The sequence below is a fragment of the Sorex fumeus genome, unplaced genomic scaffold, assembly GCF_029834395.1.
Source record: "Sorex fumeus unplaced genomic scaffold, SorFum_2.1 ptg000156l, whole genome shotgun sequence".
Classification (NCBI taxonomy): domain Eukaryota; kingdom Metazoa; phylum Chordata; class Mammalia; order Eulipotyphla; family Soricidae; genus Sorex; species Sorex fumeus.
The window spans coordinates 18,215-46,180 of NW_026606213.1; the positions used below are offsets into that span (position 1 = coordinate 18,215).

At 65.3% G+C, this 27,966-nt stretch overlaps 1 protein-coding gene across 1 annotated transcript; it reads left to right on the forward strand.

Moving 5' to 3' along the window:
* On the forward strand, nt 1–27,651 carry MLLT1 (MLLT1 super elongation complex subunit). Its single transcript, XM_056107251.1, is given in 13 exon segments — nt 1–131; nt 6,319–6,499; nt 10,248–10,330; nt 19,522–19,665; nt 21,992–22,117; nt 23,932–24,519; nt 25,299–25,386; nt 26,071–26,176; nt 26,933–27,011; nt 27,013–27,033; nt 27,120–27,191; nt 27,289–27,360; nt 27,467–27,651. Coding segments are annotated over 13 exon segments (1,701 nt in total). The 5' UTR covers nt 1–119; the 3' UTR covers nt 27,596–27,651.
* The last annotated feature ends 315 nt before the right edge of the window (nt 27,652–27,966 follow it).

Sequence of the window (27,966 nt, forward strand, 5' to 3'; positions counted from 1 at the left end):
GGCGGGCGGGCGGCCGGGGCGGCGGCGGCGGCGGCGGCCGGACAATGCGCGCGGCGGGACGGCGCTGAGCAGGCGGCGGCGAGCGACGCGGGGCCCGGGGGCGGGGCGGGGCGCCAGCCATGGACAATCAGGTGAGCCGCCCCCCGCCGCCCCCCCGCGCGCGCCCCCCGCCCCGCTTTGTGCCTTTCTCCGGGGCCGGGGCGCTCCTCCCCCACGCGCGCGCGCGCCCGCCCGCCCGGGCCCCGCGCGACCCCCACCCACCCACCCCCGGTGCGCGCCCCCCAGCCCGGCCCCGCGCAGCCCGCGCTGCCCCGCTCCGATCCCGTCCCGCCGGGGATGCTGCGCCGCGGGGACCCTCCCCCCACCCCGCCCCCCGAGGGGCCCAGCGGCCCCCGGGACTTTCCTGCTGGGCGCCCCGACCGGGCCGGCCCGGGACGCCCCTGGGGGAGGAGTCCGGGCCGGCCCCGGCGCGCCCCCTCCGCCCCCCCGCCGCCGCCGGGAGCTACCTGGCTGGCACCCCTGCCCGGTCGGTCCAGCGCCCCGCGTGCACCCCGGGAACCCCTGGGGTTCCCAGGGCCCGCACACCCCCTGGCCCCGCGTTGCATCTCGCGGGGGTGAGCGCCGGCTCCTCCCCGAGTCCCCTTGCAACTTTCCGACTCCCCCCACCGCACCCCACCCCACCCGCCGCTCGCTGCGTTGGTCCCACCGAAGCCCCCCTCTGCCTGGCCCCGCTCCGCCCGCCCAGACCCTGCTCGGACACCCCTGGGGCTCCGCCGCCTCCCCGAGTCTCCAGGCAGCCCCTGTGGGAGCGTGATCCGCAGACACCCCCCCCCACACACACACACACATACACACACACGCCTCCCGCCGCCCTCACCACCTTTCCCATCTGCCTCTCCGGGCCTGCCTCGGTTTCCCCACACACCCTGGCCCGAAACCCTTAGTCTTTGGCCCCCAAGGGGCCCAAACGCAATTCTGCCCTGGCCCTGGCCTGCCTCCCCACCTGGGATTGCAAGGCCTGGACGCCGGGCCTGGCTCTGCGCTCGCTTAGATGGGGTAGGAGGGGTGCATCCAAGTCCCGGGGGTCCCCCTGCCCCTCTCGGACCCCTGAGCATTCGGTGTTGTCAGCTTCCTCCCGGCGCCCATGGCCCGACCCTGCCACTTTTCCCCTCTCGCCTTCTGTCCCCCGTCTCAGAGCCTCGGGGGTGGGGGGGAGGGGACGGTTCTGCACCCTAGGGTGCCCCCCACCCCATAATGTCTTCTCTCAGCCTTCCCAGAGCCCCCTGCTGCGGGTAGGTCATCGCTGCGCCCCCCGCCCCGCGCCAGGAGAGGTGCGGCGTGGGGCTGCCCGCTCAAGTCTCCGCCGTTAGCCTGGGCAGGTCCGGGCCTCCCTGGCTGCTGGCGCCGCTGTGGCTGCGCCGTGCGCCCAGGCGCTGGGGTGCCGGCGAGCTTGTCGGGGTGGAGGGGGTGGGAAACTCGGTGCTGCCCATCTGGGGGGTGGAGGCCTCGCTGCCCCCTTTTCCCTCCCCAGCCTCGGGGGCATCACAGCCTGGACCCCGGGAACGTTGCGCCCTGGATTGTCTGTCTGCCCCCCCTGTGCGCGCGTGTGTGCGCGCGCACGCATGCGCGCGGGGTGGGGAGCAGCCAGCGCCCCGTCCCGTGTCAGGACCCCACCGCGCCCCCTTCTTGTCGGGCACCCCAGGTTGGGACAGCAGGTGTTCACCCCCGTGAGCCCCAGGCCAGGCCTCCCCGTTGGTTCTGGAAGGAGGAAGGAGGGGCTGGGATTGCCTGGCCCTCCCTCGGGTCCACCGCCCCCCACCCTGGGGGTCTTCGGCTCAAGGGAACTAGACTTGACGAGACAGGACGCAGAGGGCCCGGGAGCCCCATCTGGATGGCCGGGGCCTCTCTGGCGCCTCGGGAAATGTCTGCAAGGGAAACTGGTCCCAGGGGGGGAGCTGTGTCAGTCCCGGCGTGTGTGTGTGTGGGGGGGGGGGGGCTCTGTCCCCAGTTGTGTTTTCATCCAGTCCAGCTCTGTCCTTCCTCCCAAGGGCCCTGGGGAGGGCGAGAGAATGGGCCCTTTCACCCCGGAGTGTGGGGGCCTGAGCGACCCCGGGAGGGGGCTGCATCCTGGGCCTCAGGGTGCCTGAGCCCCGCCGGGACCCCAGCCCACCCCGCCGGCTGGCCGTGTCCACCGAGTCCCTGTCCCCTCCAGGCTTGGCTCAGAACTCTTGGCCAGGGCAAGACCTCCTGCGTCCCTCTGCCCTGGTCGTGACTTCTCAGTGTCATGGCCCCTCCCCCCCACAGCCCTGTGGTCTAGGGGCCTGGGCGCATCTGTGAGCTTAGAGAGGAAGGGAGGGTCGGAGGGTCTCGGCTCCCTGCAGGGGGGCAGGGGCGGGTTGTGATTTCTCCCTTGGGGTAGGAGAGGCTGGGCGGACCTGGAGGCAGCGCAGGAAGAAGGGGAAAGAGGCTTGGGGCCATCAGGGTCCCTGGGTGTCTGGGTGTGGAGGTCCTGAATGTGGAGGTCCCATCACACGGCACCCTCAAGTCTTCAAGGCGTGGACGCGGGTCCCAGGCTGTGTTCTCACTCGTGATGCTTCCTGGGCCACAGACGATGGGCCCTGGAGGAATTCGGGCAGCCCACAAGGATGCCTGCCATGGCACAGAGCCATACCACACACACACACACACACACACACACACACACACAAGCCACACATACACACTCACCGCAAATACTCTCACGCTCACACACACCACACATACACACTCGAACACACATTCACACTCACAAACGCATGCAATACACACGCTCATACACCACTCATACACACACTGCACACATACACACCACACATACACACACAGCTGCACATACACTCACACTGCACGCACACACACCGGCAAACACACACACCACATATGCACACTCACACTACACATACATACGCACAAATACACTCGCACACACATTCACACTCACACACACAATACACGCACACTCACATACATTCCCCTTACACATTACCCCTCCAGAAGTCAGCTTCCCTCACCTTTATGTTTTGGTTTTGGGGGCCACACCCAGCAGTGCTCGGGTTTGACTCCAGGCTCCGCGCTGAAGGCTTGCTTATGGCGGGGCTCAGTGGACCCTCTGGAATGCTGGGAATCGAACCCGGGTCGGCCAAGTGCAAGGACAGCGCTGTCCCCACTGTCCTCTCACTCCAACCCTGCCTCCACCTGCTTGTAGGCTAAAGCCTGCATCTTGTAAAGGTCTGAGACCGGGGCGGGGACGTGTGGTGAGGGGCAGGGCTGGGTCCCCTTTCTGCGCCCCCAGCCCCACCTTCTGGGCTATCAGAAGCAGCCGGCATCTGTCCCCCTGTGCTCTGGCCAGCCTGGTCACTCCCAGCGTGTCCCCGACTGTCCCAGAGCCTTGGGGAGCTGATGCCTCTCCCCGCGGGGGCTACTGTAGGGACCCTGGTCCCACCAGCTGCGGCTCTGGGGAGTCGGGGAGCAGCCCCTTGAGCCCCTGGGCTGAGCCAGAAGTGGGGTGCAGGTGCTGCTCCCTTCCGGCCCTGGCGGCCAGGGTTTCCTGCAGGCGTCCTGGGGGAGCCCCTTACTCTTCGCAACGGGGTGCAGGCAGCAGGCTCGGCTGCGGTTTCCTCCCTGTACTTGTCATGGCCGGAGTCCAAGGAGGCTCCCAGGGAAAGCCCGAGGGCAGGAGATCGGGGCCCGCTGTGCCCGACTTCAGGGGTAATTGTGCCCCTTGGGCCAGTGTGGGTTCCCAGCGGGCAGGGCCGCTGCCTGCCGGGGCATCCCCAACCACAGATGTGAAACCCTGGAGACCGGCTTAAAGAGCCGTCTCTGGGGACCCTGGGCGCGCGGGGAGGCAAGGAGCAGAGGGCGGGGTGAGGGCTCTGCTGGCTAGGGCCATACCCCTGGGGGGTGCGCAGCCCTCCGCTGAGTGCCTCTGCCCTCAGGCCCAGCCCCCAGGTCTAGGGGAGCAGACCCCATAGGGAACCTGCCTCCCAGCGCCCCTGGCAGCCTGGCCTGGGTGAGAGGAGCCGCGAGCAGTGGGGTGCTGGGTGGACCTTGGGACAAGGGAGTTGGCATCCACGGGGCAGTCCCAGGCACGGCCTCTGGGCAGCGGGTGCGCTCCCTGGCCGCCCGGCTCCAATGAGCTAGTGAACTGGGCCCTGGGCCAGGTGGATTAGGGGAAGGAGGGGGTGCCCGCACCCTGGGTGCAGCCTGCTGGACAGTGGGGGGCCCAGGAACGAGCAGGCACCTCGAGTGCCTTGTAGACCCAGGGATGTAGCCCCCAACCCCTTCTCTAACCCCACGTCCCGCCCCGAGGCTGCCCAGATACCGCGGGGCTCAGCTTCCCCAGCTTACAAGGTGCCTCCCACTCCGGCCCCTGGAGGGGGTGGCCAGCTGCCAGTGGGTGCCGCGCGGGACCCCTTCATGAATGCCTGGCCTCCCAGTAGCCGCTCATCATCCTCAGGATGGCCGGTGCTGGGCCCCTCTCGGTGGAGGGGGAAGGAGGAGTCGGGGGCTCCAGGGGTGTGACCCGCCCCTTGCGTGTGTTCTAACAGAGAGGGGCTACGTGCAGCCCCTCCACACGGTGCTAGTCGCAGTGTTGTCTGCCTCTGAGCTCAGGGGCTGGGGGCTGCTGCCATCTCCCATGAAGTGCCCCCCCCTCAAAAAACCCTCGCTGTCCCCCTGGGCATTATGCTCCCAGCTGTCCCAACCTGCCGCCCTCTGGCTTCCTCCTAGCCTGAGTGAGTGTGTGTGTGTGTGTGTCCCTGTCTGTCCGGGGTGCTGCTGTCCAGGGGTCTCTGCCTTCTGTTCAGCCCCACCCTGTGATTTCTCTCCTGTGGCTTCCAGTGGTGCCCCCCCCAATCCCTCCCTTCCTGGCCAGCATCTGGCGGGGGGGCTGCACACTGCTCTGGTTCAGCCCGCAAGGTGATGGGTGCAGTGTGCATGTCCTGGGCTCCCCAGAGAGGGCTGTTGGGGGGCCAGGGAGGGTCCAGGAGCCAGCCAGCGGTGCCACTGCTGGGGTTACCCGCACGTGACAAAGGGCTCTGGAGGGGAGCTGGCGGGGTTTGCTCCAGAAAAGGCACACCCAGGGGCATCTGGGGCGCATCCAGTGAGTGGCCTCCTGCCTCCGCTGTAATTGGGGAAGGCGGGCCCCCTACTGAGCAGGAATGTGGGTGCACGGCCTTCCCTCTCTCTGCTTCCGTCCTCTTAGCTCACAGGCGCTGCGTGTACTAGTGTGTGTGTGTGGGGGGTGGGGGTCTGCATCTGTGGGACCACACTGCCCCCTATGCTCAGCTCAGCATCTATCTGGAGGTGTGGAGAGGAAAGCCCGGCTCACCTCAGCCCCAGGGGGCTGGGAAGGTCGGGGCTGCTGTGTTCTCTGGTGGTGGTGCGCGCGTGCACGTACGTACGTGTGTGTGTGTGTGTGTGTGTGTGTGTGTGTGTGGTCTGAATTGGCCAGAGCCGGGGTGGAGCTGGGGGCCGAGGGCCCGCCAGGCTGCTCTGGAGTGCCGAGGAAGGCCTGAGTTGAATGCGGGGGTGTGTCTCGGGAAGCCCGGGCTTCCCCGCTTCCCCGGTGACAAGTGTGCTCTGGTAACATTGCCGTTGTCACGGGGTGAGCCGCGGGCTCCCTCCCCGCCTGCCTGGTGCCGCTCTTTGAAGTCTGTGGCTTTGTGTTTTGAGGGGTGGAAGCCCCCACGGTCCCCTTCGATTGGAGGAAGCGGCTGCCGTGGGCAGTGTGCGGGCAGCATCACGGGTCAAGCTGCCGCCCCCCCCCCACCCAGTGCTTCCTGCTGGTCGCTCTCCGTGTCCCTGAATCACAGTTTCTCCCCCGGAACCTGCGCCGGGGATTCGGCATTGACTGTGACCGGCCAGGGGCCCTGCTGGGAGCAGGGGTGGCAGTGACAAAACCCTCCAGCAAGGGGCCTGCAGCCTGAGCCCTCCCGGGAGACCCCAGTGGGCGAGCAGGTCATGGGGGCCACAGCCCCCGCTAGGGCGCCTGCTCACCCGGTTGCCATGCGTGCGTGCACCCAGCCATCCGTCCCAGCATGCGTGTGTCTATCCGTGCTTGTGTCCATCCATCTCTCCGTGTGTGTGTGCGTGCGTGCATCCGTCCATGCAAGCATCCTTGTGTGTGTGCGTGCGTGCGTGCGTGTTTCCTGCACAGGACGCGGCGCTGGTTGTCTGGGAGACTTGGGTGAGCCGAGCCTGGGTTTTGCGCGTGTGCGCACAAGAGCCCCGGGTCTCGGCGCCCCTGCTGACCCCTTCGCCCCGCCTGTCTCCCCGCAGTGCACTGTCCAGGTGAAGTTAGAGCTGGGGCACCGCGCCCAGCTGCGCAAGAAGCCCACCACGGAGGGCTTCACGCACGACTGGATGGTGTTCGTCCGCGGCCCCGAGCAGTGCGAGATCCAGCACTTCGTGGAGAAGGTGGTCTTCCGCCTGCACGACAGCTTCCCCAAGCCCAAGCGCGGTGAGTGGCCCCCCTCCCGTGCCCCCAGCACGGCCCGCCTTCCTGTTCTCACTGCTCTGCAAGCAAAGCCCCGGGAAGCCCGGGCAGAGGTGGTGGAAGTCACGGAGCAGCGCCCGGGTGGGTGGGTGGGTGGGTGGTGCCGCTGACGCCCCCTGGTGAGGAATCCGGAAACTGCGGGCTGGCCCGGAGCCACCCTCCAGGTTTGCCCGCCCCTCCCACAGCCATGGGGGTCCCTGAGGCCCCACCCTCCGGCCTGGGTGTGACCTGGGTATGACATGCGGGTATGTCATCATCCCAGATGACATTGCCCAATGTGTCAGTGCTCAGCTCCCGCCCCGCCCGGCCCTGCCTGCAGCGCCACCTGCCGGCCAGACTCTGCCTGTGTCCCTGCATCTGTGGCCCCTGGGGGCCAGTTTGCTGGTGCTCAGAGCCCGGGACTAGGCCAGGCTCTAGGGAGGCAGGGCCGGCAAGGAAGCCGGTGACCAGCGCCAGCTCTGGGGGCCCCAGGGCGAGTCTGTTTCCTAACCAAGTGAGTCCCCCTTCCCTGTGTACAGCCCAGGGCTATGTTGGGAGAGTCCTTGAGGGGTGCTGGTGTGTGTTTGTGTGTGTGTGCACTGCTGGGCTGCGTGTCTCCCCAACATCCCCTCTGCCTGCTGGGGGCTGGCAGGTCCAGTTTCGGGTGCAGCCGAGAGCCTTGAGTGCCTCTGCGTGGCCACCATGGCCAGCCCCAGACTGTGCCTCTTCCCAGATATGGTGCTCCCTGCTGCCTTATCCCACCTCAAGGGGGCCAGGAGTGAGCCCATGCTTTGCGGACGGACACCCCGAGGCCCTCATGTCAGGCCCGTTTCCCTGGGTGTTGTGTGTCCCCACTGCCTGTCACCTCTGTATGTCACCTTCATCCTCTGGACGCCATCATGGGTGCCTGCCTGGGGTCCCCACTGCCCTGTTTCTGTAAGGTTGGCAGGGGGCTCCAGCTGATCTCCAAGTCCCCGAGAAAGGGCTCCTGGGCTGAGGCTCCCCCTTGAGCGTTGGGCACATCTGGGGTCTAGCAAAGTACCCGCCTGCACTCCCTGGAATAAAATGTGGCGGAGAGTGAGAGTCTTAAACACGCCCCCCTATCTCAGCCTGAGGCAGAATTAATGTAGCAAAGAGATCAGGAGTGGTCAGAGAGTTAAATGTATCCATGAGTTAAATGTATCCAGTGAGTTAACTGTATCCAGTTAAATGTGTCCATTGGTTAAGTGTATCCAGTTAAATGTATCCATGGGTTAAATGTATCTAGTGAACTAAATGTATCCAGTTAAATGTATCCATGAGTTAAATGTATCTCATGAGTTAGCTTTATCTAGCAAGTTAAATGTATCCAATGAGTTACATGTGTCTGGCCAGTCAACTGTCCAGGAGGAAGTTCTGTCCCTAAGTTGGGGGGGGGGGCCCTTCTCTGCTCCGCTGCTTATCAGATGCAGAGTCCTGCCCGCCCAGCCTCTCAACCACTTCAGATAGTGAATGTTCCCTGGGCACATTTTGCCACTTGTCCGCAGACAGTGCACCCTGCCAGCTTCTAAAATGTCTCTGGGGGTGTTAAAACGTCTCCTTGAAAGCCGGGCTTCGGGCCTGTTGATTTGCTTACTGGGCATTTGCTTTGGTGCCGCAGGATTCAGGTCCCTTATCTTTTGCGGCCGGAGGGATAGCCCAGTGGGGAGGGCATTTGCCTTGCATGCGGCCGACCTGGGTTTAATCCCCAGCGTCCCGTAGGATCCCTCCCTCTCGAGCCCTGCCAGGAGTGATTCCTGAGCACAGAGCCAGGAGTCAGCCCTGTGCATTGCCGGGTGTGGCCCCCAAAGCCAATAAATAAATAAAAAATAAATCTGGGCTTCTCAATGTGCACCCCTCATCCCTACCCCTTGCGGCCCCCAGGATGTTCCAAGGAGAATATGGGTGAAAACTGTCAGTGGGGGCGGGGCTGCAGCATGAGATTAGGGGGCAGGAGGGGAACAGGTCAGAAAAAGGCCCCCAGTTTGGCCAAAAGTGGAGGCGCACACCTTGAGTGCACCTTCTGGCATGTTCCACTGGTGCCCTTCCTTGGTACCCTGCTATGTGGGCCCCACCCAGGCTCCTGCCACTTAGGCTTCCCCCTAAGCAGTCCGCCCCTCGTGCCCCCCACTTCCTCTCCCTCTTCAATGCTTTTTTTTTCTCCTTTTGGGTCACACCCAGCGGTGCTCAGGGGTTACTCCTGGCTCTGCACTCAGGAATTACTCCTGGTGGTGCTTGGGGGACCCTATGGGATGCTGGGGATTGAACCCAGGTTGACCGTGTGCAAGGCAAACGTTCTTACTCGCCGTGCTATCACTCCAGTGCAAGAGCTTCCGTCTTGTAGTGGATTTTGGATTAAGGAACCCCCCACACACACACAAACACAGGCTCCCTGTCTATCAGCGCCCCCCTCAGACCCCCTGCGTGATCCTCAGGGGCTCCCTATTATGGGCCAGGGTATCTCCCATCTCTGATGGGGTGAGTGGGATTTTCACCTCTTTCTGTCTCCTGAGTCTCATCTTAGGAAGAAAGAAATGCTTCCCCCCGCCCCGCCCATGCCCAGAACTGTCCAAGGCCTCCCAAGTGATCAGCCGATCAGAGATGGGAAGTTGGACAGCCCTGTCACCCAGGCTGTGGCTTCCTCCCGGGGGTCCATGGATGGGGACGCATTTGCAGTGACCCTCTCTTCCACCCGGCCCCTGATGTGTTCTCATGCCAGCCTGGTGGCATGAATGAGTGAATGTGTGGGAGTGAATGAATGAGAGCCAATGAATAAGTGAACGAGTGAGAATGATGAACGAGTCAGAGTGAGCGAGGAGTGAAGGAGTGATTTGGAGAATGAAGAAGTGAAGGAATAGATCCGGCCACATTGGTTTGGGCCGCCGTGTTGGTGGGTGTCGGCATTCGGGGGGGGGTCACCAGAGCAGCCTGGGGCGCCCTCGCCCCTGGTGGGTGCTTGTGTGCCTGGTGAAGCCCCCTCGGCAGAGTGGGGGCTGCTGGGCCGCCCTTGGTGTGGCTGCTGTGGAGGGCAGAGAGAAAGCAATGGCCGGGTGGGCGGTGGGCTGGGGCTTCTCACCCTGTGCCCGCTGTCCCCGCCTTCTGTGGGCCCTCCAGGGGCTCCCGGAACTGCAGCCACATCCCCACTCCTGCCGCTGCCTCCAGGGGCAGTCCCAGCCCCCCACTTCTGCAGGCGGCCTGAGGGAGAATGGGGGGGTGCCGCACCCAGCAGTGCTCCTGGCTGACTCCCTATGGGGTACTGGGCGTCAGTGCCAGGCAAGCACCCTCCTGCTGTCCTATCCCCAGCCCCTGGTGGTGATTTTTATTGTGCGTGTGGGGGGGGGGAGGAGGTTCCTTGGGGTTCCCACACTCAGCACCCATCCTGGGCTTCGGCCCCCTCCCCACCCTGCACCTGTGGGGACCCTCCCCCCAGGGCTCCCCTGTGCCCTCTGAGAGCCCTTCCTTTGTCCTTGTGACCCCTGGGGTTTGTGAGTCCCCCTTTGAGTCCAGAAGGCAGCATGGGGCCGCCTGAGACTGACCATGTCCCTCCCCGGCTTCCCGCTCCCGGCCCCTCCGTGCTCTGAGCTGGGGCGCCCCCTTGCTCCGCTCCTCCCCAGGGACCCCGTGGGCGAGGCCTGACCTGGACTTGGGTTCGAGGGTGGGGACTGGGTGGGGAGCTCCCAGTGGGCAGGGGACTGACTCCGTTTCCCCTCCTCAGTGTGTAAGGAGCCCCCCTACAAGGTGGAGGAGTCAGGGTACGCTGGCTTCATCATGCCCATTGAGGTGTACTTCAAGAACAAGGTAGGACCCGGGTTCGCCGGGGATGGGGGGCTGGAGTGACCAGTGTGGGTGGCGTGTGCATGGCCAGACGGGGTTGGGGGGGGCAGGTGGACGCAGCACTCCCCAGTGGTCTGGACTGGCTCTGATTTGGGCAAAGGTCTGTAAATCGCCTAAAAGCCCTCCCCCCAGCTTTCTCTGACCCCATGGACTCAGGGTGCAAAGCAGAATTGTGGGGCGTCTTCTGGGTTGGGGCCACAGCTGGAGGTGCTCAAGGATCCCTCCTGGTGGGGGTCAGGGGACCCCATGGGGTGCCGGGGGTTGGAGTCTGGGCCTCCCCTGCTCTCTGGCCCATCGACTGAATCTTAGTTGTGGGGCCAGGTGGGGGCTGGGGGGCAGGGCAGAGGGAGGGGAGAGGCCCTGGGAAGGCAGCACGGGGTGTCCTGTGGCTGAGAGGAGCCCGACCTCCTGGTGCAGAGTGGGGGCGCCCCGCCGTCCTGCCCCTCCCTGCATCGTTACCCCGTCCCGTCTCTGCAGGGAACCCACACACTTTGTTTCTGTGTTGTTAGTGTGTGTGTGCAGCACCGCTGGAATGCCAGGGAGGGACGCGCACACACACACACACACACACACACATACAAATTCCAGGGAAGGAAACACACACCACACACACCACGCCAGGGAGGGACATACACACACACACACACACATACAAACACTAGGGAAGAAAACACACACACATATTCCAGGGAAGGATGCACACACATACCAGTGAGACACACACACACACACACACACACACACTTAGGTGGGTTTGGCCGATTCATACACACACACACACACACACACACTGAGACACACACACACTCTCGTGGGTTTGGCCAAACCATACACACACACACACACTCTCACACTCACATTCACACTCTGGCTGGTTTGACCAAACCAGGAATGAAAGCAAAAGCTCCCGGCGCCCTGTGGGCCTAGAGAGGCCTCGGGCGCCCTCTCCTGGTGTCAGGTGGTGTGGCCACTGGCCCAGGAGACTGGCTGCCGCCCTGGCCGGTTCCCAAGCCCTGTGGGGGCCTCGGGCGCCCTCTCCTGGCGTGAGGTGATGTGGCCGCCCCGGGAACACTGATGGCCACCCAAGTCGGATCCCCTGAGCCCTGCTGAGGCCCTCCTAGGGGCCCGCTGCTCTGGGTCACCCCCCACTGAGGCCTCTGGACCCATGCCCAAGGGTGCCCCCGAGTGATCCCTGTCTCAACGCCCCACCGCACACCCCACAGAAAGTGCTGGGGGGGAGCACCTTTTGCTTTTCAGTCTGAGCTTAAGGCAGACTTCTTGGGGGGACCCTGAAGGGCTGGTGCCAACATCTGTGATGGGTCCCAGGGGCAGCTGGGGAACGGCCTCTCACCCTGAGGGCTGGGGGGGGGATGGGAGCTTCCCAAACAGTGCTCAGGGGCAGGGGCTGCTCCCAGACGGTGGTTCTGTACGCTGGCCTGTTGCTTCAGCTCGGGGTGCCCAGGCCCCCCGGTGCAGGGGGTGGGCAGAGGGGAGGACGTGAGATGAGCTTCTGGGAATCACTTCTGGTTTGGGGAGGGGGCTGGGTCGCACAGCCCAGCAGTGCTCAGGGTGGACTCCTGGCTCTGTGCTCAGGGATCACTCCTGGTAGGGCTCAGGGGACCCTTGGGGGTGCCAGGGATCGAACCCGGGTCAGCCGTGTATAAGGTAAGCACCCTCCCTGCCGAATGATTGTTCCAACCCCCAAGTTTGCTTTTAAAAAAAAAATCGTCTGCCTGAACAAGTCAGCTCTCCCACCACTCCGGGGCAGGTTATTGTTTTTTTGTTTTGTTTTGTTTTTTGATTTGCTCGAGCGGGCCCAGTAACGTCTCCATTGGAGACTTTGTTGTTACTGTGTCTGGCATATCGAATACTCTCGGTAGCTTGCCGGGCTGTTTTTTGAAGGAGGAGGTTTGGGGGCCACATCTGGGCTGCCCAGGATGTATACCCCCTCGGTAGTCTGGGGGCGTTTGAGCCTAAATTGCCATGTGTGGGGCAAGCGCCTTCCCCCGCTCGAGGTTCCTGAGACCTGACCCATCAACCTTTTTTTTTTTTGCTTTTGCTTTTTGGGTCACACCCGGCGATGAACAGGGGTTCCTCCTGGCTCATGCACTCAGGAATGACTCCTGGCGGTGCTCGGAGGACCCTATGGGATGCTGGGAATCGAACCCGGGTTGGCCACGTGCAAGGCAAACGCCCTCCCCGCTGTGCTATTGCTCCAGCCCCCCATCAACCTTTCTCAGCTCTCTCCCCCTTGTCTCCTGCCATGGCCCCCTATTATATGGTTTGCACCTTTAGCCCCCTGGGAATGCCCGAGGGGAGTGCCAACCCCAGCTGGGAAATTCTGCTTTATTTTTGTGTGTGTGTGGGGGGGAGAGCCATACTCAGCTGGGCTCAGGTGTGTAAACACACAGCAGCGGTCTAGCTCTCCCACCGCCCACGTTCGATAGTCTCACGCCACTTTCCCCCACCCTGGGGAGGTCCATGGCCATGGGCAGGCGAAGGAAGGAAACGAGGGCCAGGCTGGTTGGTCTTAGTTGCAGTTTCTTCCAGTCCTCTCTCCATCCACTCCTGTCTCTCTCCTCTGCCTCTCCCTCCCCCGTGCTACTTCATTCTCCTCCTCGATCCCCCTTCAACCTCCTCCTGGCTCTGGAATCTGGATCTGGATCCCCTTTCTCCTTCTCCTTCTCGAGTCTGGACCGCCCAGCCCACTCTTACAGTCTAGTTATATTCCCAAACCATAAGGAGTTGGGGCTTACACCTAGGTGTGGTCACAATCAATGGGGTAGAGTTCTTTCCCTCGGGGAAAGCCGCTTCTAGGACAGATTCTCATTTAGCAGGTCGACCCACCCTAGAAGGGAATCCCATGGGTGTGTTCCTCCTCTCCTGGTCCAACAAACATACAAGCATTCATAACATGAATCATTTTGTATGGACACCGTAAGAAATACGTTAAGCTTATAGAATTGCTCTCCTAGGGCCATCTCGATCTCAGACTACAGTGCTCAGGCCAGATAATCTTTCCTATCCCTAGCAGGGTCCTAGTCTCGTCGTTATTTTTGGATCGTGACAGCACTTGTCTATGATCAAGCTCTTATAGTTAAGAATCGTGGCACTGGGGGCTGGAGCAATAGCACAGCGGATAGAGCATTTGCCTTGCACGCGGCCGACCCGGGTTCGATTCCCAGCATCCCATAGGGTCCCCTGACACCGCCAGGAGTGATTCCTGGGTGCAGAGCCAGGAGTAACTCCTGTGCATCGCCAGGTGTGATCCAAAAAGCAAAAAAAAAAAAAAAAAAGAATCGTGGCACTTTGGCCCATTTCGATGACAGAGTAGCTCACAGCTTTCTCTGGGTCCATTCAGTCCCTCGTCGGGACCCTGCTTTGGGGTGTTAGGAACTAAGGGCAACTGAGGCTTAAGTCGAGAAAGCAGATGCCCGGGAGTGAATGATATTCAAAGCCAATTAAATCCTAAGTTACAAAAGCATAATATTGTCTTCCTGTGTCTATGTAAAAAGGATATTGCATTATAGTAAACTATAGACATATAATCTATATTTATATATATAGATATAAATGTATAGATATATATGTAATCCATACAAAAAGGACATTGCATTAAGGGAAACTATTCAAAAGACACAAGGAGAGGAGAAAGGCAATATTAACTTACAAGTTCAGTGTCCTAGAAGGATCTGGCCTTACAAATGAACAGATTCTGATTAGGGGAAAAGCTGATGAACTGGTTGGGGAGGAGAGCACAGGGAAGAGTTGACAGATAAGCACAATGGAATGGAAGTGCCTCAGGAGCACTGAGATAAACCTGAGTTCCTCCTGGAAAGGGAGGAAGGACAAAGCAGTGTTATCCTACACTTCAGGGGTGCCCAGGGCACCATAAGGGGTGCTAGGGATCAAACCAGGTCAGCAGTGTGCAAGGCAAACACCCTCCCATCTGTCCTCTCGCCGAGGCCCCCAAAATGCTGCCTGAGACTGTTCCTTCCCCGGTGCCTTCTCACCCCTTGGGAAGCAGAGCGCACCCCAGGGGATCTGCCTTCTGGGGCTCCGTCTGCTGCCGGGCCGCTGCTGTGCCATTTGGAGCAGGGCCACTTGGGGTCGCGGGAGCCTGAAATCAGGAAGTGTGAGTCCCATTTGGTGGTTTTTTTTTTTTTTTTTTTTTGGTCCATCCATGCACAAATGGCCGTGGGCTGCTGAGAGCAGTGACCAGCCTGCAGCTCCATTTTCCACCCGAAGGCAGCAAGCAGGGCCGCGGGTTTCCATTTTCTAAAGGCTCTCACCTTCCCCTCCTCCCCTGAATTGCTACAGAGGCATTTGCTCTTTTTGCAGGTCATTGTAAATGGAATCGCTTTTTTTCTTTTGGTTCCCAGGGGTCACTCCTGGCGAGGCTCAGGGGCTCTGGCAGCCCGTGGGATGCTGGGGACTGAACCCAGGTCGGCTGTGTGCCAGGCAAGTGCCTTCTCTGCCGTTCCCACCGGTTCAGCCCCCAAGGACCTGCTTTCCTGACCTGCCTCTTCGATGCGTTCAATGCTGGCAGTGAGAATAGGCTGGACCCGGGCCCGTGTGGCCTTTGGGTTCTGCCTCTTCCCTGAAGAAAGTTGTGGGTTTTGTTGTCGTTGTTTTGTTTTTTGGGTCACATCCAGTGATGCTCAGGGGTTCCTCCTGGCTCTGCCCAGGAATCATTCCTGGCGGTGCTCAGGGGACCCTATGGGATGCTGGGAATCGAACCCGGGTGGGTTGCGTGCAAGGCAAACGCCCTCCCCGCTGTGCTATCGCTCCAGCCCTTGTTGCTGTTGTTTTGTTTTGTCTTGGGGCACATCCAGCAGGCTCAGGGCTTCCTCCTGACCCTGCGCTCAAAGCTCACTCCTGGCAGTGCTCGGGGGGACCCTATGGGATGCCGGGGATCAAACCCGGGTCAGCCACGCGCCTCTGTCCTATCGCTCCAGCCCCACAACATTCTTTTTTGTTTGATTTTGTTTTTGTTTTTTGGGTCACACCCGGCGATGCTCAGGGGTTCCTCCTGACTCTGCACTCAGGAATTACCCCTGGCGGTGCTCGGGGGACCCTATGGGATGCTGGGAATCGAACCCGGGTCGGCTGCGTGCAAGGCAAATGCCCTCCCCGCTGTGCTATTGCTCCAGCCCCCCACAACATTCTTTGACTTGAGTCATCGTTCCCGTCCCTGCGGCAACGACTCCAGATACGATGGTATCGACAGCGAGTGGAGTCACGTTAGCTTCTGTCCGGCTCAGCCTTCCTTGCCCTCCACTTCCTAGCTCTGGCTTGGGCTCCAAACGTGGGCATCCCTGGTGGCCGGCTGAGCAGGGGGGCGGGTGCCGGGGATCGACCCAATCTGGGAGTCCTGCGCCTGCCCCTGTTCCTGGCTCCTGAATGCAGTGATTCCTGAGTGCAGTTTTCTGTCCTCATGGACCCGATGGCGGCGCTGGGCTTGCCCTCTGCACCCGCCCGTGACCTTCCTGAAGGAACATCTGCTCTGAGCTCACAGCGTGGTTGTTTGGGGATATTTGTGTGTGTATGTGTTGTGGGGGTGTTCAGGGAACCATGTCATGTTGGTGGGGGACACCCAGGGGCTAGGCACAGACCCTGAAGGGTTTCCCATCAGAGGAAGCATTCCTTCCTTCCTTCCTTTCCTTTCTTGAGAGAGAGAGAGAGGAGTTTCTTCTTAGTGTTCTTGGGGTTTTTTTTTTTTTTTTGGCTTTTTGGGTCACACCCAGTGATGCACAGGGGGTTACTCCTGGCTCTGCACTCAGGAATTACTCCTGGCTGTGCTCGGGGGACCCTGTGAGATGCTGGGAATCAAACCTGGGTCAGCCGCGTGCAAGGCAAACGCCCTCCCCGCTGTGCTCCAGTCCCATTAACTGCTTTTCTTGTGCTGATCAGGTTTCTGTTTGGTTTTCTCTGGGTTTGGGAGGAAGCACACCCAGCATGCTCAGGTGCTACTCCTGGTTCTGTGCTCAGGGGTCACTGTCGGCAGAGCTCAGGGATCTTGGGAGTCAAACTCGATTGATCATGTGCCAGACAAGGGCCCTACCTGCTGTCCCGTCGCGCTGGCCCTGCTCATTGGTTTTTTTTTTTTCTTTTTTGGTTTTGGGGCCACACCCGGTGGTGCTCAGGGCTGACTTCTGGCTCTGTGCTCAGGGATCCCTCCTGGTGGGCTTGGGACACACTATGGTGCACCGGGGGAGCAAACCCAGGTGGTCTGCCTGCAAGAAAACTGCCCTCCCCTCTGTTCTGTCCCTCTGACCGGAACATGATTCTTCTTGTAAGGAGTTCTCCTTGTCAGCATCTGAGGCCTCTGCCGGTGGTGGGCGCTGCATCTGACTGGAAGGGGCTTACCAGGGCTACTGGGCGGCTCCCGCCTTTTGCTGTTGGGGTGGGGGGGAGGCTCAGGGGACCCTGGGGCCACTCCCCGCGGCCCTGATGGCTCCATGCCTGGCCTGTGCCGCTGGGCTCTGCCCATCACGCCGGGCCAACCCGGGGTGCCGGGGAGCCGCCTGGGTCCTTGTTCCTGAGGGGCCCTGGCATCTCCCTGCCCTGTGCAGCTTGTCACCACTGGCACAGTTTCTGTGCACAGGTTTGAGAGGCTCAAAAGAGGCCCCACACATCAGCCTGACCCATAACTATCGGGTTGTCGATAGTCACCCCTGGCCTGATGGGGTCTCCTGGCCCCTCCCCTGGGTGCCAGGCCCAGGCGGGTGCAGCCAAGCCTCCATCGGCAGGGAGTTCACGGGCCCTGGGACACCCCTCCTGGCTCTTCCTTCTGCTCCCGCCAGGAGGCAGGAAGTGGCGTCCTGCAGACCCTCAGGCCCATCCAGCCCTGTGCCCTGACTCCCAGCAGAGCCCGGGCGCGTGCGGCTGCCACCTGTCCGGCCAGTTCCTCCACCTCCGGGACGTGAGGCCCGAGGAAGACGCTGGCCTGGGGCCAGGGCCTGGCGTGGGGGCAGGCAGGGGGTGGCTCCCGGGTGACCTGGCGGCAGCGGTGGCAGCGGGGGAGGGGGAGGGGCACGGGGCGGGGGGGGGGGGGGCGTGTGGCGGCCGTGAGTTGGGACTCGCCTTGTGCGGTTGATGTCACAGTGACGCACGGGAACCCCAGTTCCTGGAGCGGAGTGCTAGTGCTGGGAGCCTGCGCTGGCCGAGGCTGGCCAGTCCCAAGGCTGCACCTCCCCCCACCACGTCCCCGGGCCTGAGGCCTCTTGCTGCGGGCAGCACTACCCAGGTCAGCCACAGGGCTCGCGCCGGGCTGTGTGGGTGTGGGAACACAGGCCTGTCGCCTGGGGGGAGTGAGGGGGGCCCAGGCTCTCTTGGAGGGGTAAGCAGGTGTCCATGCGCCCTGATCCCGGAAGCAGGCTCAGCCCACATACTGGGCATCCCTGGGCTGTGTCCCCCCCCCCACCCCCGGTGGCTCTCGGGCTGAGCACAGGGCCCAGGGGCCCTGCAGACCCCCCACCAACCAGCACCTTGAGCCCCAAGGATGCCCGGAGGTGCCCCTGCCTACGGGGGTGGGGAGAGGGGGCCCAGGCACCCTCCCGGGACCCTGCGTGTAGGGGGATGAAGGGCCTTGTGGAGGGCAGCGGAAGGGGGCGGGCAGTGACCAGAGACCCTCAGTGGCCCCTCCCGGGGCGCGGGGCACTGTGAGCTTGGCTGGGCTTGTAGATATGTAGCGCCCACTGGAAGGTTCCTGGGAGTGGGAGAGCAGTGTGGAATCCTCGAGAGCCCCCCACCTCCCACTAGGGTCTGGGGTCCCCACCACCCTCCTTCCCTGACACGCTCCCGACCGAGCCCTCCCAGCCAGCACTGCACCGCCTGGTTCATGCAGAAGGGCCACCCACTGGGGTGGACTTTGGGCTGGCTGGGCCCTGTGTCCAGCCCCGGCCTGGCCCGCCTCCTGCCCGTCTGCCAGCTGTGCCCTTCTGTGTAGTCGGTTTCCTGTGGAAAGGGGACGCCTGTGCTGGCGACCCCCGCCCCACGGACACCCCCCCCCCCGGCAATGCTGGGTGGCATAGCACATGGGCTCAGATGGAACTCGGGGTTCCGGCCCGCACAGCCGTTGCTTCCAGTCAGCCGTGCTCAGGGCAGACTCCTGGCTCTGTGCTCAGAGATCACTCCTGGTGGGGCTCAGGGGGGCCCTGGTGGGGTGCCAGGTATTGAACCCGGGTCAGCCCCATGCAAGGCAAGTGGCCCCCCCGTGCCCTGTTTCGAAGGCCCCATTCTAGACTTCTCTTCCCCGGCCTGGTGGCCTGATCATGTGCTCCCAGAGGGAGCCGGGACCCAGCCCCCTCCCACCCAGTTTACAGGTGAGAACAAATGTCTGGGGGGCGGACCCCGGCCTCCTGCAGATCCCAGATGGGGCCAGGGACTCAGGGCCCAGAACTGAACTGGAGAGACCCAGACGAGACCCTGGCCACGCCATCTGGATCCCCCGGGGGCTTCCTCTGCCTGCTGCCAGGGTCCCCCTGTGTCCTCGGTCTGCGGAGAGGGCGGGTGGACAGTGGGGGTCTGGGCCGCCTGCAGGGCGGATGGGGAGGCGGGACTTAAGCCAGGAGGTCTCGTCATGGGGAGCCCTGCAGGGGCCCGGCAGCTGTTGGGGAGTCTCTGTCCACTGCCCAGGGCCGTGTCAGTGCCCAGCAGGCACAGCCTCGGGGTTGAGCCCAGGGAGCCCCGGGCACTTCCTACCCCCCCAGAGCCGGCTCACTTGGGGATCCCTCATGGCAGGGCGGCCTGCCTGGCCCCGGATATCCATCGTGGCCGCAAGTGGGGGGGTCCCCAGGGGTTGGGGCTCAGCCTCACGCCCAGCCTGCCCCCGGGCCTGCACCCAGGAATCGCCTTGCTTTTTTTTCTGTTTGTTTTTGGCTTTGTGGGTCACACCTAGCGGTGCTCAGAGCTGACTCCGGGCTCTGCACTCAGGAACTACTCCTGGCGGTGCTCGGGGGCACTATGGGATGCCAGGGACCAGCTTGGGCCGGCCGCATGCCAGGCCGGCGCCCTCCTGGCCTCGCCGTCCCACGGCTCCGGCCCCAGAGTCACGTGTTTCTCGTCCTGCTTCCTGCCTGGGGTGGGTGGCCGCGGGAGGGGCGGTGGTGCGCCGGGCACCCCTGACGCCCCCTGGGCGCCCTGTGCCGCAGGAGGAACCGCGCAAGGTCTGCTTCACCTACGACCTCTTCCTGAACCTGGAGGGGAACCCGCCCGTGAACCACCTGCGCTGCGAGAAGCTGACGTTCAACAACCCCACCGTCGAGTTCCGCTACAAGCTGCTCATGGCCGGTGGGGTGAGTGCGGCCCCAGGGGGCCCCTGCCCTCCCCGACCCCCGGGGACCTGCAGGGGGCTGAGCGGAGGGGGTGCGGCCCGCGACGGCCGCAGTGGCTGGCCCATGACGCACAGGCCCTCGTCCGTCCCCCCTGGCGCACAGGCCCTCGTCCGTCCCCCCTGGCGTCCTGCCCGGCAGTGACGGAGGCTGGCCCACCCGGCGTGCCCACGTGGGCACGGGGTGTCAGGGTCCCCGCCCGGGCTCCAAGCCGCGTGTGTCGACGTGCGCGCATGCGCCCGGGGGCACGGGCAGGCCCGCGTCCAGACAAGCCAGTGGCTTCCCTGACCGGCTCGGGCCCCTCGTAAACGCGGGCGGGCGGGAGCGCGTGCGGCCGTGGCTTCCTCACTGCGGAAGGTCGAGTCTGCGACCCTGATGGGCGCCCCTGGAGGCCCCCACCCGGGCCGGGCGGGCAGGACTCCCCCAGGTTCCCAGGGCACAGCCCCCGGCCGCTCTGCCAGCGCCTGACCCTGGACCCGGGAGGCGGCCTGTGTCCCGCCGGGCCCGGGTGCGTGTGTGCAGAGATAAAGGCCCCCGGGCATCACCTAAGCACATAAAACCCGGGGGCGGGCCGCGCTGGCGCTGTGTGGGCAGGGCCGGCCCGAGGCAGGGGTGCCACAGGCAGGCGGGCTCAGTGGTGCTCCCACCCCCAGCCCGGAGCAGCCCAGGCTTGCTGCTTGGTGGGTCGGAACGTTCTTGCCCTCGAGGGCGCCGGCCTGGGGCGCTCTGGGCGCTCCCAGGACCAGGGTCGGGCCTTGCCTGCCATACTGCCCCGGAGCTCTGGGCGGCTCCCCGGGGCTGGCGTCGGCCTGGCACTCTGCTGCCGGAACCAGAGGAGCCCCGGTTGGTTCGTAAGTCCCACTGGGGTGCCGCGGGGTTGCCGCCTCGCCCTGGCCCATCCCGGGATCTCGGCATCCGTCAGCCTGTCTGGGCGGGGAGCCGGAAGTTGGCCGGGGTGGGGGGTGCGGAGGTGAGAGGCGGGAGGGCACCCCCAGCCTGGGCCCAGCTGACAGGGAGGAAGGAGGAACCAGAGAGAGCCCAGGTGGCAGCGCCCACCCTGAACACGCTGGCTGCCCTCCCTCCACTGGCCTGTGGGGTCTGCATGCCTGTGTGTGTGTGTGTGTGTGTGTGTCTGCCTGTGTGTGTGCGTCTGCATGCCTGTGTGTGTGTCTGTGTGTCTGCCTGTGTGTGTGTCTGCCTGTGTGTGTGCGTCTGCATGCCTGTGTGTCTGTGTGTGTGTGTGCGTCTGCCTGTGTGTGTGTATCTGCCTATGTGTGTGTGTGCATGTCTGCGTGTTTGTGTGTGCCTGTGTGTGTGTGTGTGACTGCCTGCATGTGTCTGTGCACCTGTGCCTGCATGCATGTGTTTGCGTGTCCATGTGTCCATCTGAGTGCATGCGTGTGTATGCGTGTGTGTGGGTCTGCGTGTGCATGTGTGCGTGTGTTTGCACATGCTTGTGCCGTGCGTCTGTGCCTGTGTGCGCATGTGTCTTTCTGCACGTGCATGCGTGTGCTTGTGTGTGTGCATGTGTGAGTGTGTGCGCGTGTGCACCGGCCTGCAGGCATGGATCTCCGGGGCGGCCCAGCGGCTCAGCTTCAGTGCCCCCCGCCGGCTCCTCTGCCCTCGCTCTCTCTGACCCCCTGTCCCTGTGACCCGGCTGCCACCCTGCCGCCCAGGGTGGAGGGCTGTTCCCCGCCCGCTCTCATGTCGTGCGCGCGAGCGGGCAGAACCGGGCCTCTGGACGCCTCTCTCCATCCTTCTGTCCTTCCTTCTCTCCGTCTTTCCGTCTGGGCCGCCGGAAGGCCCCGTCTCCCTCCGCACCTGCCGCCTGCTCTCGGATTCCGGCAGAGCTCGGCCCTGCTCAGCAGGTGGCCAGGAGCCCGGCTGGGTGCCGCTGTTTCCCGGAGCCGCTGGGCGTCGAGGGGGCCGTCCTGGCCACCCCGGGCGCTAGTCGGTGCCGCTCCCCGCTCACCCCCTCTTGCAGTCAGCTGTGCCCGACGCTGGGGACCGACGTGTGAGCAGGACGGGCCGGCGTCGGGGCGTCCTCGCGGGCTGCCCTTCTGGCCTTCGCCAGCTGCTTCCGGCCGGTCCTGGTCGCTTGCTTCCCGCCCGCTGTGCTGTGCGCCCCGCTCTTCTTCTTGGCTCGGCTCTTGGGGGGCCCAGCCATCCTGGCGCGCCCCCACTTCTCTTGGCCTATCGCCCGGCCGCCCGTGCCCTCACACTGTTGGCGCTTCCGGCCGCAGCGGGAGCCCCGCCCCGGGGCTAACGCCTGTCTCTTCTCTGTCACTAGGTGATGGTAATGCCCGAAGGAGCAGAACCGCTGTCCAGGCCCAGCCCCGACTACCCCATGTTGCCCACAATTCCACTCTCTGCCTTCTCTGACCCCAAGAAGACCAAACCACCCCACAGCTCCAAGGTCAGTGAGGCGGAAGGGCCCAGGGCGCCCCCTCGGCACCGCCAGACCTTCTGCCCCTCTTCGTCCGGGAGCCCGTGGGCCCCGCCTGGCTGCCCCCGGCCATCGGTGACCCTCCCGGATGGCCCGGGGCAGCCAGCAGGACGCGGGCTCCCGGCCTCTGTCCATCACGGGCTGCCTTGCCCGCCCCCCTGCTCCTCCCGGGCACCCCCGGCTCACGGACCGTCTGTTCGGGGCTCGGTTGGGGTGCGGGAGGGGCCGGCGGGCAGGAGGGGGCGGACTCCTCTCTCTCCCCTGCGCCCGCCGAGTGTCTGCCTCAGGCCCTGCACCCGCACCCCACATCTCTCCTGCCGGGTGTGGGCGCCCTCGGCCCCCCTCCAGCCCGACACCTTCTTCCCGCCGCCCTCTCCAGCCTTGCCCCGCCGGATCTTTCTGGCTCTTTCTGGAGCTTTCTGGGCGAGCCCTTGTCTGAGAACTCAGACCCGTGGGGGTCAAGGGGGGAAGCAGGGCCGCTTGGGGTCACCCACCAGTGCCCTGGCCCCAGGCCTGTCTTTCCCAGAGCCTGGGGTGGGGGTATCATTGTGGGCATCTCTCCCTCCCGCTCTCTCTCTCTCTCTCTCTCTCCCCCCCGTTCCGGGGCTTCACCTCTGGCCTCTGCACCCCTCAGCTCCTCTGCTCCCCATTTCCCTTCTTCTCTCGGTACCTCTTCTGAGGCCCCTTGGAAATGCCTCCATGGGGGGACCCCTGCGCTGCGCCCCCGGGATTCCATGCCGAGCTGTGGCTGTGGGGCCCGTCCGCGGCTGTGTCTTCAGGGCTCTGTCCCACTCTTGTCCTGCTGTCACCACCCTGCCCGTGGTGGCCCGGTCACCTCTTGCCCCCTCTCACCTATCCCCTTGGGGGCCGGGGGGACAGGCCTGTCCGCCTGAGCGGGGAAGGTTGGGGTCTCCGCGTCTCAACCACCCCGCCAGCCACTGCGGCTTCTGTGGCCGTGCTTCCTAGCCATCGAGGCTCGGGGGTCTGTGCGCGGTCAGAGGTCAGTGTGAGAGGTCGGTGTGGGACGCCGGTGGCGCCAGCGCCGTGGGGGTCCCCGGGCAGGAGCCTTCTGGGCAGAGCGGATGTGGCCCCGTGGGCGCTGGCCCGGGCAGTGAGCTGGGTGGCCCGTGCCTGCAGTCTGGGTGACACATTCTCGGGGCCACGCTGCCGGGCCGCCCCGCAGGGAGGCACTTGCCTGTGGACACGTGGTCGCATGGGCGCCACTGCTGCCCCCGTGAGGTAGGTGGACGCCACCTGAGAAGCCCAGGGCCTGTTGCGGAGCCCTCGGGGAGCATCTTGACACCCACCCGCAGCCTCTCCACTCCCCCGAGTCTCAGAGAAGCGGCCCAGGAAGGCATCTGTCCCCAGGAGACTGGCGGGCGTCCAGGTCCCCTCCCTCCCCGCCCCCCCCCCCCCCCCCCCCCCCCGTGCCCCAGACTGAGCTGATGGCAAGGACAGGCCCCGGGGGCGCGGCCGGCTGGCGCCCCCAGTGCACCCGCAGGTGGCAGCAAGCGTGGCGCAGGCGCGCGGCTGCCGTGTGTGACTCGCGCTCTCCTCCCGGGGTGCCCCTGAGCCCCCCTGACTTTCCCGCTCAGTAGGAGAGTCCGTCCAGGCAGGTCCCCCCTGCAGGGGGCTCGCACTCTGGAGGGGTCGGGGGCGGGGCCGCACCACCTGGCGCGTGCGTGTGCGTGTGTGTGCGCGCGCGCGCGCTTGTGTGCATGGGCGTGCGCGTGCCTGCCTGTCTGTCTGTCTGTCTGCTCCACCACCCCGCCCCGGCCTTCCAGGACGCCAGCCGGGAGAGCGGCAAAGCCTGCAAGGCCCACAAGGCGGCCAAGGAGCACCGGGAGCGGCCCCGCAAGGACTCGGAGAGCAAAAGCTCCTCCAAGGAGCCCGAGCGCGAGCGGGAGCGGGAGCGCGAGCGGGAGCCCGCCCGCAGCACCAAGGACGCGGCGCGCAAGCTGGCCGAGGGCCGGCCGGCCAAGGAGGAGAAGCCGGCGCCGCCCAAGGCCGCCTTCAAGGAGCCCAAGATGACCATGAAGGAGACCAAGCTGGAGGGGCTGTCCCCCAAGGGCGGCGCCGCGTCCAAGTCTTCCTCCAGCAAGCGCCCGGCGCCCGCCGACTCGCCCAAGCCCGGCACCAAGAAGCCCAAGAAAAGCAGCTGTAAGAGCTCCCGGGGCGGCCCCGGCACCTCGCCCCGCACCTCCTCCTCCTCCTCCTCCTTCTCCGACAAGAAGCCGCCCCGGGACAAGGGCGGCGGCAGCGGCGGCGGCAAGGGCGAGAAGGTCAAGACCGAGAGCGAGCCCCGGGAGGCCAAGAAGGCCCCCGAGGTGGAGGAGTCCAACTCAGAGGACGAGGCGTCCTTCAAGACGGAGGTGAGGCCGCCGGGGCGACAGGCAGGACCGCAGGGGGAGCGCTGGCCTCGCTTGGGATGGATCCCCGGCACCCCAGAGGGTTCCCCAAGCCCTGCCAGCCCTGAGCACCACTGGGTGGGACCCCCCCCCAAAATATCAACAACAAGATAAAAAACGGAGGTGAGGGGCCGTGGAGCTCCAGCTGGGGCACAGCCTTCGCCCCTGCCCACCGCCCCCCTGGGCAGGTCTGTGCCCACCTGGAGGATGTGCAGGGGACCTTGAGAGCCGACACCCCTTCCCTGCATGGGCGGTTCCCGTGTCCAGCCAGTGCCAGGGCTGAAGATGCCCCGAATCCCTCCCTGCCTGCCAGGCTCGCCCACGCCTGAGGGAGGAATAGGGGTGCACCCAGCGGCAGGGTGGGCCCAGAGTCCCTTCCCCGGAGGGCCCCTCAGGGGAGCGCTCCTGGCACCCGTGCTTGCTGCCCCCTGCTGGCCGATCCTGGGAGCGCAGCGCCAAGGGCGAGCAGCTCCCCCCCATACACACACACACACACACACACACACACACACAGAGCCGAGGGACGGGCAGCCGGGTCTCTGCCCTCAGCTGCAGCTCAAGATCCCCCCCTCCCGCTCACACCCCAGCGCCCCCCTTTCTCCCCTGCCCCTTCTGCAGAGGCACCTGCTGGGAGAGGGAAGCCTCCGGGGTGGGGGAAGGAGTTCAAGCAGGTCCGGGGCGGGGGGCTCCTCGGGGGCCCGCCTCCCCCCACACAAAGCTCTGGTCTCTCCCCGCGGCTGAAGTCTGTCCAGTCCAGCCCGTCCACGTCCAGCTCCGGATCCGACTCCAGCTCCGACTCGGACTTCGAGCCCTCCCAGAACCACAGTCAAGGTGCGTTGGGGTGGAGGGGTGGGTGGGGGGAGGGGGCCGCTGCGGAGTGGGCTCAGGGAGCCCGGGTGTGAGACCGGGTGGTAACGGGGTGGCTGGGAGGGTCCCCCGGCTCACTCGGACGACCCAGCGCACCCCCAAAGCAGGGCCTGGCCGGACACCCCCCATGCACTTAGACGCAGCCCAGGCGTCTCATCCCGGGGGTCCGAGGCAGAGGCCCCCCATCCTTCCTGCGGGGTGGGGGGTGGGGGAGGGGAGCGCTCTGGGGGGGTCTGGCCTGGAGTGGAGGCGCCGCGCAGCCGCCAGGGGCTGCGGCGGGGGAGAGGCGTCACGTGGCCGAGGTAATTGAGGCTTTGTGTCCCTCTGTCGCCTTGGAAACGGGAATATAAACCAAGATGCCGTCTGTGGGGGGGCCGGGAGCCGCGGCCTCTGGAGAAAGGGGCGGACGGTGGGCCGGGAGCCGCCGAGGGGGCTGCGAGGCGTTGGGGGTCCGGCGCGGCTGGGCTGGGCGTCCCCCCAGCCCCCGGGTGGGCCATGGACGCGCCGGGTGGACCCGCCGTGGGCCGGGCCCCGGAGGACTGCGAGGCGGCCCAGGAAGGTAGGGGGCGGCCGGGTGGGGGGACTCCGGGGCCGTGGGCGTGTGGGGGGCCGGGGCCGGGCCTGAGTCGGCCTCGCTGTGCCCCCCAGGCCCGCTGCGCTCCATGGTGGAGGACCTGCAGTCTGGGGAGTCGGACGAGGACTCCTCGTCGGGAGAAGAGGCGTCGGGCAAGGCGGCCGCGGGCCGGGACTCCAGGTATGGGGGGACAGGGGGGTCCTCATCGGCATCCTCATTGGGGTCCTCGGAGGGAACGCCTGGCTCCAGCGCTGAGACCCCCCAGCCCCGCCCCGCCCGCATGAAAGGGGGGAGCCCGCCTTTCATGGGGGTGTGTGTGTGCTTCTTGAATGTTCCCCGCATGGAGGGCAAGTGGCCACCATGGCCGCGGCTCAGATCGGACCCAAGGCAGGCTGGGGTCCTGGGGGGTCACCCTGACCCATGGGGTGGGACTAGAAAAGGTTCAGCCCCCCCCCCCCAGTCTCCCCTTGTAGGGCACGGATCCTGAGACGCCCAGACAGGCTGAGACTCGGGGCATCCCGAGGGGACACCCCCCAGCCCCCTCCATGGGCTCACGAGGGTCTGAGGGAGGAGGTCTCTGCCTCGAAGGCATGGGAGAAAGCGGGCGTAAGGCGGGGTCAGGGCACCCAGGGGTGCCAGCGCGCGCCCCCCTCGCCCCACAGCAGTGGCCGCGCCCCCTGGGCCTGTGCTGGAGCCGCCTCTTTCTATCATTCATATATTTAATTTTCCTTTGGGGGGTCACATCGGCGGGGCCCTAGGGCTGCCTCCCGGGCCCAGTGCTCAGGGCTTGTGCTCAGCCTCCCGGAGCACTGGAGCCTGGGGAGTCCAGATTTGCACGTGAAGGGGGGGTGGGGGGGGTCACGGGCAGCGGGGGGCTCTGGCCTCAGCGCCCTCTGCCAGGGCGGCCGCGGGCGCTGACGGGAGCATCCCCGCCAGGCTGAGCTTCAGCGACAGCGAGAGTGACAACAGCGGGGACTCCTGCCCGCCCAAACGCGAGCCCCCGCCCCCGCAGAAGCCCCCCCCCTCCCAACAGCAAGGTGAGTGGGGAGCTTCCCGCTGGGGGGTGGCGAGGGGGGCGAGGGGCGGGGGCGCGGCTGACACAGACCGCGCGGTCCCTCTGCAGGCCTCAGGCCGGAGGAGCCCCGACACCTGCGGCAAGTCCGACAAGATGCTCAGGAAAGGCACCTACGACAAGGTGGGGCGCGGGGTGGGGGGGGACGGGGGAGCAGCCCCGGGCGGCCCCGAGGCGCGCACGCGCTGCTGACGACCCCCCCACGCCCCGCCTCCCGCAGGCCTACACGGATGAGCTGGTGGAACTGCACCGGCGGCTGATGGCGCTGCGGGAACGCAACGTGCTGCAGCAGGTACCGCGGGGCGGGGGTCCCGGGCTCCTCCTCCTCCTCCTCCTCCAGCCCCGTGGCCTGGCCTCCCCCCACCCCCCACCCCACACGCACACCCGGCTCCCCGCAGATCGTGAACCTGATCGAGGAGACGGGCCACTTCAACGTCACCAACACCACCTTCGACTTCGACCTCTTCTCCCTGGACGAGACCACGGTGCGCAAGCTTCAGAGCTACCTGGAGGCCGTGGCCACCTGACCCGGCCGCGCCCCCAGCACTGCCTTACCCCTCCCCGCGGCGGCCCCGCACCACCAGCTGCTCTTTGCCGGGGCCCCGGGCCCAGGGGGACCCCCCCACACACACACCTGCTCGCCGCTCAGGGCCGGAGGGTCCCGCCGCTCCTGCGACCCGCCCCGCTCCCCGGCCGGGCACCCACGGGCGCAGGCTGGCTGGCCGGCCCGGGTCCGGGCGCCCCAGGGCGGGCGTGGCCGCGAGGGGCGGGCCCCGCGGCCGGAACTGTCAGGGGTCCCCCAGCTGGGCCCCGGGGCACCCCCCCCTCCCCGTGCCGGGCCGGGCCGGCGAACACTACTGGGGGTCGCGGTGCGCGCGGAGCCCCCCACCTCCTCCCG